Raw genomic sequence first — 16,190 nt, forward strand, 5'->3', positions numbered from 1 at the left:
GTGTCTCATTCTGGGGAGCACAGCATTGACACAGCCCTTGCAGTTAGCAGAGAAATAAAGACTCTTGCTAAACCCAATAGATTGATATAAGAGATGCCCAGAGTTGGCACTTGATTCTGATAGGATTTTATTTGGGTAGTTTTGCTGCTATCAATTTTTTTTGTAACACTAGTCTACAGGATTTACTAGTCGTAAATGGTGAATTAGTCTTTGGTAGAAGAGGCAATGTAGTTGAATAGCAAGTAGTAGTTTATCACATAAGGTAATGGGTTTCATTACCTTAAGACTGGTTAAAAATATTAACACATAAGAGACTGTGTTTTCCCCTGGATCTATGTTATGTGCTTCTAGATGGTAAAATGAACTAAAAACTACAGCTGATGAATTGTTTGCTTCCAGACACATACATTTGTTTCCTTTTGAGAAGCGCTTCCAGAATTTCCAAGTTAAAATTTGAGGCTAATAGCCTTAGACAACAGATAATGAGCTCTGGACTCTGCCATTAATGACGTGAAGATGCAGAGACAAACAGTGTAACATCAGACAGAAATAAGTGTATGCAGGCAAGTGCGAAAGGCAGAGGTTTCTACCTAAGTTATATCTCATTTCATAGCTCCAGTATGAGAGGACATAGCCACCTCCATGAGCCATGGTGGTAGTCACCATGAATAACTGGGTACGGCAGAACTGTCAGCACCTTCGACTTAGGGACCTGGATAGGAGTGATAGTGGAGTGATATTAGAGGGAAAGGAAGGAATATTGACAATGCTAGTGGAATGATCAGGTGATATTGGTTGTCTTATCAAACTGATTTACCACTAGGATGTGCCTTTTTATCTGAATGTCCAATCTCTACTATAAATCCTGATTGATGCTCTGTATCCATCATTTCCTATTCAATTAATCTAATCTAATCTAATCTAATCTAATCTAATCTAATCTAATCTAATCTAATCTAATCTAATCTAATCTAATCTAATCTAGCAGTTGTCAGGAAAATGGTATGGCACCTCCAACAGTACATGCCTAATTTGTTTCCCCCCTGCCGCATTGATGCCTATTGGCATATATTTTCTGGCTACATATTTCCTGGTAGGTCTGACTGAAATTTGGATTTTAGCAGTACTGTATGGACACACAATCTTCATATATAACATTCTGAAAACAATCAATCAACGAGAAAAATTTTTTAATCGAGTAGCCAACTGAAAAAAAATGGCACAAGCTCAAAGATCCAAAATAATATTCAAATCTATTAAACCATGAAAAAATATACATACAATATATTTAGAAAGAACAATCTACTTTTGGCATTTTAAAATTATGCTTGCATATTAAATATCATTAACTGCTTTAAACATAATCAATGGAAACTTGCACTTTAAAAAAATAATTTACGGCCTGGTGAAATTTGAGTTGAAAGCATGTTGCATAACCAGTTTAGTTATAATAGACTGTTTCCACTCAAGTACATACATTAATTTACCTTCACCTTTTTACATGAAATATTGATCAAATTAGCAATAATATAATTTAAAAAATACAACGGTTAAATACAGAAAAAAAATGGTCCAGGACTGGTTTTATTTTCTGAAAACTATGCAGTAGAGAATATCTGAAACTCTTGACTATTAGGAATTTAAAATCGAGCTTGACCATTTGTTACACTCTTAGCAAAGCCTTTTGAAACGCTGCAGCAGAAGCAAGTTCCTTAACAAATGGTTGGAGTTAGGATACAATAATTTCAGTTTCTCCATCCAAATTACATCAACTTCTCAACAGTTGCAAAATGCTTACTTCATTCAGTGTTACGATAATTTACAAAACGTGATATCATGAAATTTTAAAAAAATTATTTTGTTTTAATGGTATTTCCTAAATCCTGCTCAAGTAGTAAGTGCTGAAATTTGGACTTTTCCCCATTTGTGTACCCAATATCTGAATCAAGTACTTTCTGGGCAAGTGTAGCACAACTAGCAAGAGAATAAAGCCTCATTTACTCTACCCCAATAGTACTCTTTTATCCCAAACTGAAAAAAGTGCATTCCCATTTTGCACCATATGGCCTCTCAATTATACTACCGTATTAGTGACAAATTAAAGACAATTTTTTGTTGTGGTTCCATACCCAATTTGAAGCAAATAAAGCTAAGGAAGAATTGGATTAAAACAGTGGTCTGCGAAATGAATCCCAGCTAAGCAAGAACTGGGAAGGAAGAAAATGAGATGGAGATTATCAGAAGCAGTTAGGAGCTTTGCAAATGGGTTGTGCATATCCTCAACCTGGTCTCCCAGTAAAGCCTGGCTGATAGTTAGGATACCGTGAGTCCTTGATGTCATGTATCAGCAAAATTACATGTTGCTGTATGCAGTAAAAGGGTACTGGTACAACCCAATCAAATCTATGCTGCTTTACTCTTCCACAGAAACTCACCAATCAAGCACTGAGCTGCAACATTCAGTAATTGTAATAAATGGCCATTCTCCAACATATAAACACTTGTCTAATAAGCCGCAATGGAAAGAAAATACAGAAGTCATTTGAACTACATTGTACCCACTGCTTTACAATATACAATGCTAAATCATTACACGTATCAAAATGGTGTAACACATTGGTTTATAAGCGATTAACAAAGTATTTCTGAACACATCACTTAAAGCTGTCAAGTTTCACACCATCTTAAAATCTCACTTCTTTCAAGTAAATGTACACTCGTGCTATTTAATATGACGAGCTTATAAAATTCAAGTCAGGTCTATGTTTTTCGGTATTAATTTTCCTATGTTTACTGCTTTACTTACAAGTTGCCACCACATGCACAACAGTCTCCTCAATATACGGATATCAAACTCTTCGGATATGTAAAAAAATATTTTGATATGTTCAATTTCCATTTTATTTTTACAAAATTGTGTCCTTTATGGTCTTGGCGTCTTCAGAACTCCACCTCTCAAGCAGCAACATTATGGCAATAAATCACACAGGTCACTGGAAACATAACTGCAAGTGTACATGAAAAAACCCACAATGTAATACTATTAAAGCAGTTAAATAAAGTAAAAATCCAAATATACATCCTTAGTCTATCAAAGAATATGAATGGAAAACCAGTAGAGTCAAAAGGAGGAAGGTGCTTTGGTTTCTGACGTGTTGCTTATACCATGGATAGAAGGATGTCAGCCAACTTAACTATGGAAGACTTGCTGGATGTTTTCTTTTGAAGTTGCTTCCATCCACATATTAGCTGAAATGGAATTGCATGCAAGGTAGTCTCTTCCTGTCTGAGGCTGCTCGATGATAAGGTGCAATTCATAAATCGAATCAGAAGCTGTTTTGGTATTGACAGACACTTTCCGGAAAAAACAAAATGAAGAATGATAGCAGAAGTGAAGGGTGGTTTGATATTGTGATGTTGAACCATAGCGATTCCTGTAGTGTATATAGGTTGCTCATTCATCTTCATCTAACTCCACTACCTCAGACGTTTCCTCAGGGTTTACTGCAGAATTCATTGCTGAATCCTCTCCCTCAGCGGCTGCTTCATCCAGGGATCTCTTAGTTTTCTGTATGGAAACATAATTTTGGCAGTACAGATTATATTTTGGCAATTTGATACCAATCATCAGATTTCATTTGTACTTGTTTATCTTCTGCCTTGGGTAAAGTAAGGCTCTGCCTAAGATTTACTTGACCTTTTGTTCTGAATTTTAGTTTATAGTTTTATTGATGATGTCAAGGCTTGACCCTATGGCAAAATGTGGAAAGATAGCTGGCATGCAGTTACACTGGAATAGTGAAGATCAGAAAATCATTACATAGAATTGAGATGCACGAACTGCATCTTGAATCTCTGCACCACAGGGGACCACAATTCCAATGGCCTGTGTCTGTTTATTGGAAACTGTGCAGCTTGTCTGTCTGCAGCAACACTCAGTTTTCATTATTCAACTAACCAATTCAGTCAAACAGACGGATTTACTAGATTTTGTTTGCAGTTCAATCTCCCAAGCGTTAATTCACAGGTACTATTAGAAGCCTGCCATACAGTGAGTGCATCCATTTGTTCGAGGAGAAAGTGAGGTCTGCAGATGCTGGAGATCAAAGTTGAAACTTTATTGCTGGAACAGCACAGCAGGTCAGGCAGCATCCAGGGAACAGGAGATTCGACGTTTCGGGCACAGGCCCTTCTTCAGGGCCTGTGCCCGAAACGTCGAATCTCCTGTTCCCTGGATGCTGCCTGACCTGCTGTGCTGTTCCAGCAATAAAGTTTCAACATCCATTTGTTCATCTATGTTTGACCACTTTTCTGTACTACATTGTGAATGCTGATTTTGCACAAACTAGTTGCTTACAATTTGGCTGTAGAACTGATACTTCAGCTCTTATCCACCTGCACAATGTGCCTTCTCAGTTATGGCGTCAAGAGAATAGGCCTCATTTCACAGGCCTCACCTATAGCATTAATTTTCATTTCCTTGGTTTGGCTTTTAGTCATAGAGATGTACAGAATGGAAACAGACCCTTTGGCCCAACCCGTCCATGCCGACCAGATATCCCAACCCAGTCTAGTCCCACCTGCCAGCACCCAGCCCATATCCCTCCAAACCCTTCCTATTCATACACCCACCCAGATGCCAGGACTAGCTGAAGTTGGAGCAGGAGCAGTTGTGCTCTGTGTCTTTCCACTCTCAGCTTCACCCTGGCCCCAACTTAGGAGTAAAGTCCAGTGTTTTGTTACTGGGAGCATGTCGAAAACGTCTGCGGGCTAATTCTGTGGAGCAAAGCGTTGGAAGGTACCAATTACAGCTGATAACACAATGAGAAGAAAACGCATACCTAATTTTCCCTATCCAAAAAATACAAAAGTGTGTAGCCAAAATTCAGAGTAGGTTATGTTTCACTAGACATCTTTCATTTAGACTTTCTTACTCAATTATGCAATAACTCATTTGTAATCATACAGAAATACAGCTCAGAAACAGACTCTTTGGTCCAACTCATCCATACTGTCCAGATATTCTAAATAAATATTTACCAGAAGTCTAAGCATATTTTTAAACACTTTTCCATTAAAATATACATGAAAATAGGATTTTGGTTTAAATTTGCATTCAAATCTCAGCCCCTCAGAAACGTACTGTAATGTCAATCAGGATCTCTTTAACTGCACAAGAGTGGCCAATTCTTTGCTGAAAATGTGTTGTTGGAAAAGTGCAGCAGGTCAGGCAGCATCCAAGGAGCAGGAGATTCAATGTTTCGGGCACGAGCCCTTCTTCAGGAATGCTCATGCCCGAAACGTCGATTCTCCTGCTCCTTGGATGCTGCCTGACCTGCTGCGCTTTTCCAACAACACATTTTCAGCTCTGATCTCCAGCATCTGCAGTCCTGCCTTTCTCCTGGCCAATTCTTTGCTCAAATGTGGCGCCCAGAGCATTTCATTGTCGTGTTACAGTATGTCGTTTTAACTGTATTTTCATTTTTCTTAAAAAAAAACAACAGCAGGTTAATTCTTCCAGCTCCACATCTTTACCCTTGCTTACTGTGGTCTTGGGTCATGTGCATACCTAATGACCAGCTAGTGATTTCCACAGAGGAGAAGAACAAAACAATGCACCTACTGAATTCACAAGAAAACCCTAGAAAATATGAACAAAAATTAAATCAGAATCACCTCATCTGTTTAAAGATGCTTTCTGAAATGCTCTGGTTCTCCGGGAACTTAGGTCGAAAAGTACTCGTGGGAAACTCAACACTAACATGGAAGGGTGTGATGCGATGAGTACCAGTTCATGGGGAGGTAGCAGTACAATGGTAATAGAACCATTCAGAACATCACATGCCCTTTGGCCCAGTGTTGTGCCAAGCATTTAATCTCACATCAACCTAGCCTGCACACCCCTCAATTTACTGCCGTCCATGTGCTCGTCCAGCAGTCACTTAAATGTCCCTAATGTCTCTTGACTTGACTACCACCTCTGGCAGTGCATTCCACGCATGCACCGCTCTGTGTAAAGAAGCTACCTTTGACATCTCCCCTATACCTTCCTCCAATCACCCTAAACTTATGACCCTTCATGACAGCCATCTCTGCTGCGGGGAAAAGTCTCTAGCTATCTGCTCTATGTCTCTCTATACCCTAGAACTCTGTGGGATGCTAGGAAAGTGATTGCTGGCCCCTCGCTGAGATATTTGGATAATTGATAGTCACAGGTGAGGTGCCGGAAGACTAGACGTTGGCTAACGTGGTACCACTGTTTAAGAAGGGTGGTAAGGACAAGCCAGGGAACTATAGACCAGAGAGGCTGATGTCAATGGTGGGCAAGTTATTGGAGGGAATCTTGAGGGACAAGATATACATGTATTTGGAAAGGCAAGGACTGATTAGGGATAGTCAACATGGGAAATCATGTCTCACAAAACTTGATTTGAGTTTTTTGAAGAAGTAACAAAGAGGATTGATGAGGGCAGAGCAGTGGACATGATCTATATGGACTTCAGTAAGGCGTTCAACAAGATTCCCCATGGGAGACTGGTGAGCAAGGTTAGATCTCATGGAATACAGGAAGAACTAGCCAGTTGGATACAGAACTGGCTCAAAGGTAGAAGACAGAGGGTGGTGGTGGAGGGTTGTTTTTCAGACTGGAGGCCTATGACCAATGGAGTGCTGCAAGGATAGGTGCTGGGTACACTACTTTTCATTATTTATGTAAATGATTTGGATGCGAGTATAAGGAGGTATAGTTAGTAAATTTGCAGATGACACCAAAATTGGAGGTGTAGTGGACAGCGAAGAAGATTACAATGGGATCTTGATCAGATGGGCCAATGGGCTGAGGAGTGGCAGATGGAGTTTAATTTAGATAAATGCAAGGTGCTGCATTTGATAAACATAGTAGGACTTATACACTTAATGGTAAGGTCCTCAGGAGTGTTGCTGAGCAAAGAGACATTGGAGTACAGGTTCATAGCTCCTTGCAAGTGGAGTTGCGGGTAAATATGATAGTGAAGGCGGCATTTGGCATGCTTTCCTTTATTGGTCAGAGTATTTAGTACAGGAGTTGGGAGGTCATGTTGTGGCTGTATAGGACATTGGTTAGGCCACTGTTGGAATATTGCATGCAATTCTAGTCTCCTTCCTATCGAAAGGATGTTGTGAAACTTGAAAGGGTTCAGAAAAGACGTACAAGGATGTTGGAGGATTTGAGCTAGAGGGAGGGGTTGAATAGGCTGGGGGTGTTTTCCCTGGAGGGTCAGAGACTGAGGGGTGACCTTTTAGAGGCTTCTAAAATCATGAAGGTCATGGATAGGGTAAATAGACAAAGTCTTTTTCCTGGGGTGGAAGAGTCCAGAACTAGAGGGCATTGGTTTAGGGTGAGAGGGGAAAGATATAAAAGAGTCCTAAAGGGGTAACGTTTTCACACAGAGGATGGTACATGCATGGAATGAGCTGCCAGAGGAAGTGGTGGAGGCTAGTACAATTTAAAAGGCATTTGGATGGGTATACGAATAGGAAGGGTTTGGAGGGATATGGGCTGGGTGCTGGCAGCTGGGACTAGATTGGGTTGGGATATCTGGTCAGCATGAACCAAAGAGTCTGTTTCCATGCCGTACATTTCAATGACTAAATAACTCATTACCTTGTACACCTTTATCAAGTCAACTCTCTTCCTTCTTCTCTCCACTGTGAAAAGCCCCAGCTCACTCAACCTTTCTTCATAAGGCAAGCCCTATAACCTAGGCAGCATCTCCTGATTAGATCAGATTCCCTACACCGACCCCCTGAAGAGCAATCCAACCAGACCCATTCTGCTTCCTCCTATTTACACCTGACTAATGCACTTAACAGTATGGGCGATTTAACATGGCCGATTCACCTGACCTGCACATCTTTGGATTGTGGGAGGAAACCAGAGCACCCGGAGGAAACCATGCAGACACGGGGAGAATATGCAAACTCCACACAGATAGTTTCCCCTAGGCGGGAATCAAACCTGGTGCTGTGAGGCAGCAGTCAAGATTAGAGTGGCGCTGGAAAAGCACAGCAGGTCAGGCAGCACCCGAGGAACAGGAGAATTGATGTTTTGGGCAAAAGCCCTTCATCAGGAAGGTTAGGCAGCAGTGCTAATCACCGTGCTGCCAATAAGCTCTCCCCTCCTCACCATCAGCACTGCAGCAGCAGAGTCCAGAGCTGCAGCCTCCTCCTGCTGTCCTCGCCATACTCTGGATCATTCCTGGCACCAGCACTGACCGCAGACACCATTTCGCCGACGGTGGCGACGGCCAGAGCAGTGGCATCTCCCCTCCCCACTCTGGCCGTTATCCCAGTCAGTCCCGGCTTCCTACTCACATCCTCCTGGAGGATTCATTTCAATATGTGCGGAGACTCAGAAAAATAAATAAATGGCTAAAACTGAACGGCCCAGACTGTGGGGATGGGAGCCGAGAGATGATGCCTCGCTGCAAAGAGCACAGCCCCAAACTGAGGCAGCTCTCTCCCACCCCAATCCACCTCTCCACCCCCTCGCCCAGACTGGGCACAACTGTCTTCTCTAACCACCAACAGCCAAACCCTGGCACCTATAGACTCCCTCCCCCCCATCCACCCCCAAGAAACACCTTCACACACCAGACCCGAGCTTCAAGTTGATTCATTCAGAGAAGCAGCAAAAGCCATCAGCACCGGCTCCTCATGAGCACTCCGACATCACACTCATCCCCCAATCTTTCCTCTGCACTCTCTAAAGCATCTACATCCTTTATATAATGAGGTTTCCAGAATTGGACACAATATTCCAAGTATGGCCTAACCAGGGTATTAGAGAGCTACAGCAAAACCTCGCGGCTCTTAAATTTAATGCCCCTCTATCGAAAGCCAAAACACCATATGCCTTCTTAATAACCCTACGTGGCAACTCAGAGATCTATGAATGTGGAACCCAAGTTCCTGCTGTTCCTCTGCATTTCCAAGAATCCTGTCTTTAACCCTGTATTCAGCATTCAAATTCGACCTTCCAAAATGAATCACTTCACATTTATCCATCTGCCACTTCTCAGCCCAGCTCTGCAGCTTCTCAATGTCTTGTTGTAGCCTGCAATAGCCTTCTACACTACCTATACCACCACCGACCTTTGTGTCATCTGCAAACTTACTAACCTATCCTTCCACTTCTTCATCCAAGTCACTTATAAAAACTACAAAGAGCAGAAGCCCAAGAACAGATCCCTGAATGACACAAGTCACCAGGCTGAATATTTTCCATCCACTACCACTTGCTGTCTTGTGGCCAGCCAATTCTGAATCCAGACTGCCAAATTTCCCTGTATCCCATACCTGACTTTCTGGATGAGCAAACCATGGGGAACCTTATCAAATGCTTTAATGAAATCCATATAAATTACATCCACTGCTCAACTATCAGCAACTTGTCTCATCACATCCTCAAAGAACTCAATAAGACTTCTGAGGCACAAAGGCCTTTCTAAGGCCCCTCACAAAGCCATACTGACTATCAAGCTATGTTGTTCCAAATAGTCATAAATCCACTCTCTCTGAATCCTTTGCAGTACCTTGCTTACCATAGACGCAAGACTGACTGGTCTGTAATTCCCAGGGATTTCCCTATTCCCTTTCTTGAACAGAGGAACAACATTTGCCTCCCTCCAATCAGCAGGTATTACTACTGTGGAGAGTGAGGATGCCAAGATCATCACCAGAGGTGCAGCAATCTCATTTCTCACTTCCTGTAGTAACCTTGGACAGATCTGGTCCAGCCCTGGGGACTTACCTATCTTTATGCTTCCCAGAATGTCCAGTTAACCTAGTCCACAGTGTTCTCACTATTAACAGGGTCCTCTTTCTGGGGAATACTGAAGAAAATAAATAAATAAATAAAAATTATTTACGACCTCCCCTACCTCTTCAGACTCCAGACACAAGTTCCCTCCACACTCCTTGATCGGCCCTACCCTCTCTCTGATCATTCTCTTAATCCTCATGAAAGTCTAGAATGCCTTTGGGTTTTCCCTAATCCTTCCCACCAAGACTTTTTTGTGCTCTCCACCCCCAGCTTTCCTCAGTCCATTTTTTTGTCAATGGACTAGTTAATGTAGAACCCCAAGTTAATGTTCCAGGTACATGAATTGAACTCCCACCATGACAGATAGTGAAATTTGAATTACATAAAAACTAAATTAAAAATCATCTACACCAGTCATGTAACCAACCTCGTTTGCTATAAAAACCCATATTGTTCACTAATGACCTTGAGGGAAGGGATTCTGCCATCCTTATCGGATTCGGCCTACATTTGCCTCCAGATCCACACCAATGTTGGTGACTCTGAACTGCTCTCTGGGTAATTAGTGGTGGATGACTTAATTAAATGGTGACTTTGGCCCACAGCTGCTGAACAAACAAATTTTGTCAGAGAAAGTCACTTGTAATGCGACCCATTCCAATGTGAGTATATTTTTAGCAGCTTAATGCATTTTAATAAGTGCCAAGAAGCCTCCAACACTGAAAATAAAGTAGTGAGAAGTCTAATTCTTTCAGAGTTGAACCATTGCTGGAGAGCTAAACAAATTAAAAGGTATGTTTCACTTCAACTCTTACTCTCCCATAGAATCACAATAGGAGAAGGCTATTTAGACTCTGGTGTCTGTTTAACACTCAATGACACCCTATCGCTGGCTGATCTGCAACCTAACTCTGTAGACTAGCCATTACTCAAGTCCCTTCATATTCCTGGGTAACTAAATTCTATCAATCGCAACTTTAAAATTTATAATAAATTAGCATATATTACCATTGATAAAGAGTTCTAAATAATATCATCCTTATAGAGTTTGTCTTTCTGAATTTTACTTCTGAAAGATCTGGCTCCAACTTTTAGACAATGCTCTACTGCTCCCTTAATCCACAAGATCATAAAATACAGGAGCAGAATTAGGCCATTTGGCCCATCGAGTCGGCTCCATCATTCAATCATAGCTGATGTTTCTCAAGCCCATTTTCCTACCTTATCCCTGTAATCCTTGATCTCTTACTAATCAAGAACTTATCTATCTTTACCTTAAATACACTCAATTATTTGGCCTCCACAGCCTTCTGTGGAATTGAGCTCCATAGATTAACCATCTTTGAGACAGAACATTGCAGCGCAGCACAGGCCCTTCAGCCCTCAATGTTGCGTCGACCTGTGAAACTAATCTGAAGCCCATCTAACCTACACTATTCCACTCTCATCCATATGTCTATCCAATTACCATTTAATTGCTCTTACATTTGGTGAGTCTATTACTGTTGCAGGCAGGTTGTTCTACGTCCCTACTATTGAGTAAAGAAACTACCTCTGACCTTGGTCCTATATCTACCACCCCTCAAATTTAAAGCTATGTCCCCTCATACTAGCCATCACAATCAGAGGAAGAAGGCTCTCACTGTCCATCCTATCTAACCCTCTGATTATGTGATATGTCTCAATTAAGTCACCTCTTCACCTTCTTTCTAATGAAAACAGCCTCAAGTCCCTCAGCCTTTTCTTGCAAGGCCTTCCCTCCATACCAGGCAACATCCTAGTAAATCTCCTCTGAACCCTTCCCAATGCTTCCACATTCTTCTTATAATGCGGTGACCATTATGACTGAAGAAATTGCTCCTCATCCCTGTCCTTCAATCTGAGGCTGTGCCTTCGGGTCCTAATCTCTCCGACTAGTGGAAACATCTTCTCCATGTCTTCCCTATCCAGGCCTCTCAGTATTCTGTAAGTTTCAATGAGGTACACCCTTATCCTTCTAAACTTTGAGTATAGGCCCAGAATCCTTAACTGCACTTCATATGACAAATGAAGAATCATTTTTGTAAAGCTCCTCTGGATGCTCTGAAGCCCCCCACATCCTTCCTCAGATACAGGGCCCAAAAATGCTCACAATATTTCAAATGTGGTCTGACCAGAGCCTTATACAGTTTCAGTAGTACATTTCAGCTATTATATTCTACCCTTTTGAAATGATTGCTAACATTTCATTTGCCCTGTGACAAATCTATGGCTTTTAAGAGGTGTATTTTGTCCTGCATTTTTTTTTGAAGAGAGGTTTTAACACAGAGGTGCCGAGCTGTCTATCTGAAGCCAATAAAGTCAACAGCTGAGAGGCCATGGATTTTTCTTTAAAAAGTTGGAACAAGAGAAGCAGCATGAATGGGTGTAGTCAGGCTCCCACAGAACTGGGGTTTTAGTTTAACTTTCAGTAGTCTTTGGATTTGAAGTTGGCTGTGAAAGCCATATCTCTCTCTAATCACAGCAAAAAGCTAGAGTTCTCTCTCTCTATGCTGTGAAATTGCACATGAGACAATCCATTTTACTGAACGTGACTTGCCAACTGTTGCTGTTTAGCAGATAAATAATCTATTAAGTTTTCCAAGAGTTAAACTTATATTAATTCTTCTTCCTTGTATTTGTACTTTAACTGTACAATAAGAATAAAGTGTGCTTTGCTTAAAGCCTAGTAGTGTAGCCAATCAAATTACATTTGAAACACAACACCTTCCACTTGCCTTTAAATAAGATAAAAAAGTTAGACCCTAGAATATCTCTGATATATCTGAAGGGGGTTTGGTCTGGTCCTTCACATTTTCTAACTGTCAAATGCATGTTAATCTGAAGAGAATCATGAACTATGGCTCCTAAGTCCCTTTGTGCTTCAGTTTTCTGAAGCCTTGCCCCATTTAGAAAATAGTCTATGTTTCTATCCTTCCTAGTAAAACACTTGATCTCACACTTTCCCACATTGTATTTTATTTGCTCACTTCTTTGCCCACTCTGCTAGTCTGTCCATGTCCTTCTGCAGCTGCTCCAATTCCTTGACACTACCTGTCCCTCCACCGATCTTTGTGCCACCTGCAAACTTAGTAACAATGCTTGCAGTTCCTTAATCTAGATCATTAAGGTATGACGTAAATAGTTGTCGTCCCGACTCTGACCTCTGCAGAACTCCATTAGCCACTGCCTTCCATCCTACGCATTACGCCCACTCTCCGCCTTCTGCCAGTCAGTCAATCCTCTATCCAAGCTAGTATCTTGTTATGGACTCTTATTTAACACCCTCTGTGCAGCACCTTGTCAAAGGCCTTTTGGAAATCCAAACACGTCATATCTACCAGCTCTCCTTTGCCTAAAATGCTCTTCCCCCCCCCCCAAACGAATTTTTAACAGATTTGTCAGACATGATCTCCCCTTGGTGAAGCCATGCTAACTCCACCCAATTTCACCATGCACGCCCAAGTACTCTGTAATCTCATCTTTAATAATGAACTGTAAAATCTTACCAATGACTGAGGTCAGGCTAACCATTCCACTGCCTGTCTCGTATTTTAAAAGGGGTGTTACATCAGCTATTTTCCAGCCCTCTGGGACCCTCCCTGACTCCTTGATTCCTGAAAGAACATTACCAATGCTCACACAATCTCCTCAGCTGTTGCCTTCAGACTTTGGAGAGTGATCCACCTGGTCCAGGTAATTATCCAGACCAGATAACCTTTCAGCTTCCCCAGCATCTTCTCATTAGTGACGGCTACTACATCACCTCAGCTCCCTGATTCTTCTGAGTCACATTTACTATTGGTGTCTTCCATCACAAAGACTGATGCGAAGTATCTGTTTAGTTCCTCCGCTATTTCTTTGTTCCCCATACTACTTCTCCAGCCTTATTTTCCAGTGGTCCAATGTCCACTTTTGCCTGTCTCTTACCTTTTACATATCTAAAATAACTCTTGCAATCATCTTTTATATTACTAGCTAGCTTACACTCACACTTCATTAATTGTCATTTGCTAGTTTTTAAAGGTTTCCCAATCGTCTGGATTCCTACGATTGTTCATCACATTGTATGCTTTTGCTTTTAGGCTGTCCCTGACTTTCCTTGTGCTCCCCTGTATCGGTTTTCTTTTTCTTTGGGATGTATTTTTGTTCTGCCTCCTGAATTACCCCCAGAAATTCCTGTCACGGATGCATCACCATCTTCCCTATTGGGCTTCCCTTCCAATCAACTCTCTAAGCAATCAGCAACTCCCTCACTTCTTTCTAATTACCTTTACTCAATTGTAATACGGTTACATCTGATTCCAGCTTCTCCCTCTTAAGCGGCAGGGTGAATTCTAAGATTCTATGGCCACTGCTCCCTATGGGCTCCTCACCATAAGCTTCCTAATAAAGTCTGCCTCATTACACATCACCAAATCCAGATTTGCCCATTCCCTGGTGAGCTCTACCACAAGCTACTCCAAAAAAAATCCTGTAGACATTCTACAAATTCCTTTTTTTTTTTAGGATCTGCTACCAACCCAGTCCACCTGCACATTCAAGTCCAAATGGTTACTGTAATAGTGCCTTTCTGACATGCCTTTTCTATCTTCTGATTTATTTTCTTCCCCACATCCTGACTACTGCTAAAATTACATCTTACCCAGCATATACAAGCCTAGACTGACCAACTGTCCCTGATAAGACAACATACTTTTTCCAAGTATTAGTCTTGTAAACATGCTCTGAACTACCTCCAACACATTTATACCTTTCCTTGAACAACCAGACCAATGCCATACACAGTACAATAATTCAGATGCGACCTCACTAATTTGTATAACCTGACTAGATATGTGCCTAATGACTCTTGCAATAAACAACATTTTATTAACTTTCTTAATTACTTGCTGTACCTGCTGCTAACTGTTTGCAAATAATTCACCAGGACACTCAGATCCTTCTGCATCTCAGAGCTCTGCAATTTCCCACCATTTAGATAATATGGCTTCTTCCTGCAAGAGAGAATAATTACACATTTTCCCACAATATTCTCCTTGAAACAGATTCTCTGCCTCTCACTTAACCTATGCTTTGGCAGCCTCCTTACGTCCTCTTCACAACACTTTCCTTGTAATCATTTTATCATCAGCAAATTTAGCATCCACAACTTTGGTCCCTTCATCCAAGTCATTTGTCTAAGATTGTAAAAGTTGAAGCCCCAATACTGATCCACTATGGCACACTACTTATTATATCTTGTCAACTATTCATCATTGCTTTCTGTTTGATGTTAGCCAGCTAATCTATCTATTCCAATATGTTAACATGAGTTTTCATTTTGCACAATAATCTTTGGTGTGGCATCTCATCAAATGCTTCCTGGAAATCCAACAGAATTTACTGGTTTGCCTTTATGGATTGCATTTTATTTTCTTCACGATTTCCTTTCAAAATACCACATTCACTCTGCCTGATCACATTAAATTTTCCAAGTTCCTTGCTATTGTTTCTTTAATCATTGCTTCTAACATCACAGAGTTATTCAGCACAGAAACAGACCCTTTGATCCAACTAGTGCATACAGAACATAATCCCAAACTAAACTAGCCCCACCTGCCTGCTCATGACCCACATCCCTTCAAACCTTTCCCATTCATGGCTCTATCCAAATGGCTTTTCAACATTGTGATGTTAAGCTGGCTGACTTGTAGTTTCCTGGCTTCTGTCTCCCTCTCATTTTGAATGGGGGAGTTCACTAACTTGTACTCGATGGATTCTTCCCCGAATTGAGGGAATTTTGGAAAATCAAACCCAGTGCTTCAACTACCCCACTAGCTATTTCTTTTCAAACCCTAGGGTGAAGTCCATTGGGATTTGGAGACGTCAGCCTGCAACTCCAACAGTTTGCTCAGTACAACCCTGTAAGTTTCTCGAGTTCCTCCCTCTCTTTCAGTTCTTGATTTGCAGCTAATTTTGTGACGTTCTTTGTATTCTTTATAGTGAATACTATACTTTATAGTGATGCAAAATACCAGTTTATCATTAGTCAGCCTCTTATTTTCCAAAATTAATTTCTCAGATTCAATTCCTATAGAACCTACATCCACATTGTTAAAATTTTTCTACTTTTAAATATCTATAGAAACTCTTGGCTGACTCACCGAGATTACAGATTTTAGTTTCTGGACATTCTCAAAGCAGGCAATAATAAACCTTCGGTTATCACATGAATGGAGGGATCGAAAGTGAAGGATTTGGACTGCATTGCTGCTCACCTGTAATTTTCCTCAACAGTGAGGTAGGATCAAAGGTTCACATACATGTTCCTCTCTTTCAAATTTTTAATTGCCAGACCGAGGCAAATAATAATTCTTTCTCATTGAAG

At 41.1% G+C, this 16,190-nt stretch overlaps 1 protein-coding gene across 2 annotated transcripts in view; it reads right to left on the reverse strand.

Moving 5' to 3' along the window:
• Nucleotides 1-1,173: 1,173 nt before the first annotated feature.
• Nucleotides 1,174-16,190, reverse strand: part of LOC122549740 (progressive ankylosis protein homolog B-like) — a 117,723-nt gene continuing 102,706 nt past the window's right edge. For both annotated transcript variants that reach the window (XM_043689675.2, XM_043689673.2), the window contains one exon: nucleotides 1,174-3,568. In XM_043689675.2, the coding sequence (XP_043545610.1) occupies nucleotides 3,514-3,568 (55 nt within the window). In that variant the 3' untranslated portion in view covers nucleotides 1,174-3,513. The remainder of the gene's footprint in view (nucleotides 3,569-16,190) is intronic.

The sequence above is a fragment of the Chiloscyllium plagiosum genome, unplaced genomic scaffold (genome assembly GCF_037043375.1).
Source record: "Chiloscyllium plagiosum isolate Xiang-an unplaced genomic scaffold, Cpla_swu_hap1 HiC_scaffold_5, whole genome shotgun sequence".
NCBI classification, from domain to species: domain Eukaryota; kingdom Metazoa; phylum Chordata; class Chondrichthyes; order Orectolobiformes; family Hemiscylliidae; genus Chiloscyllium; species Chiloscyllium plagiosum.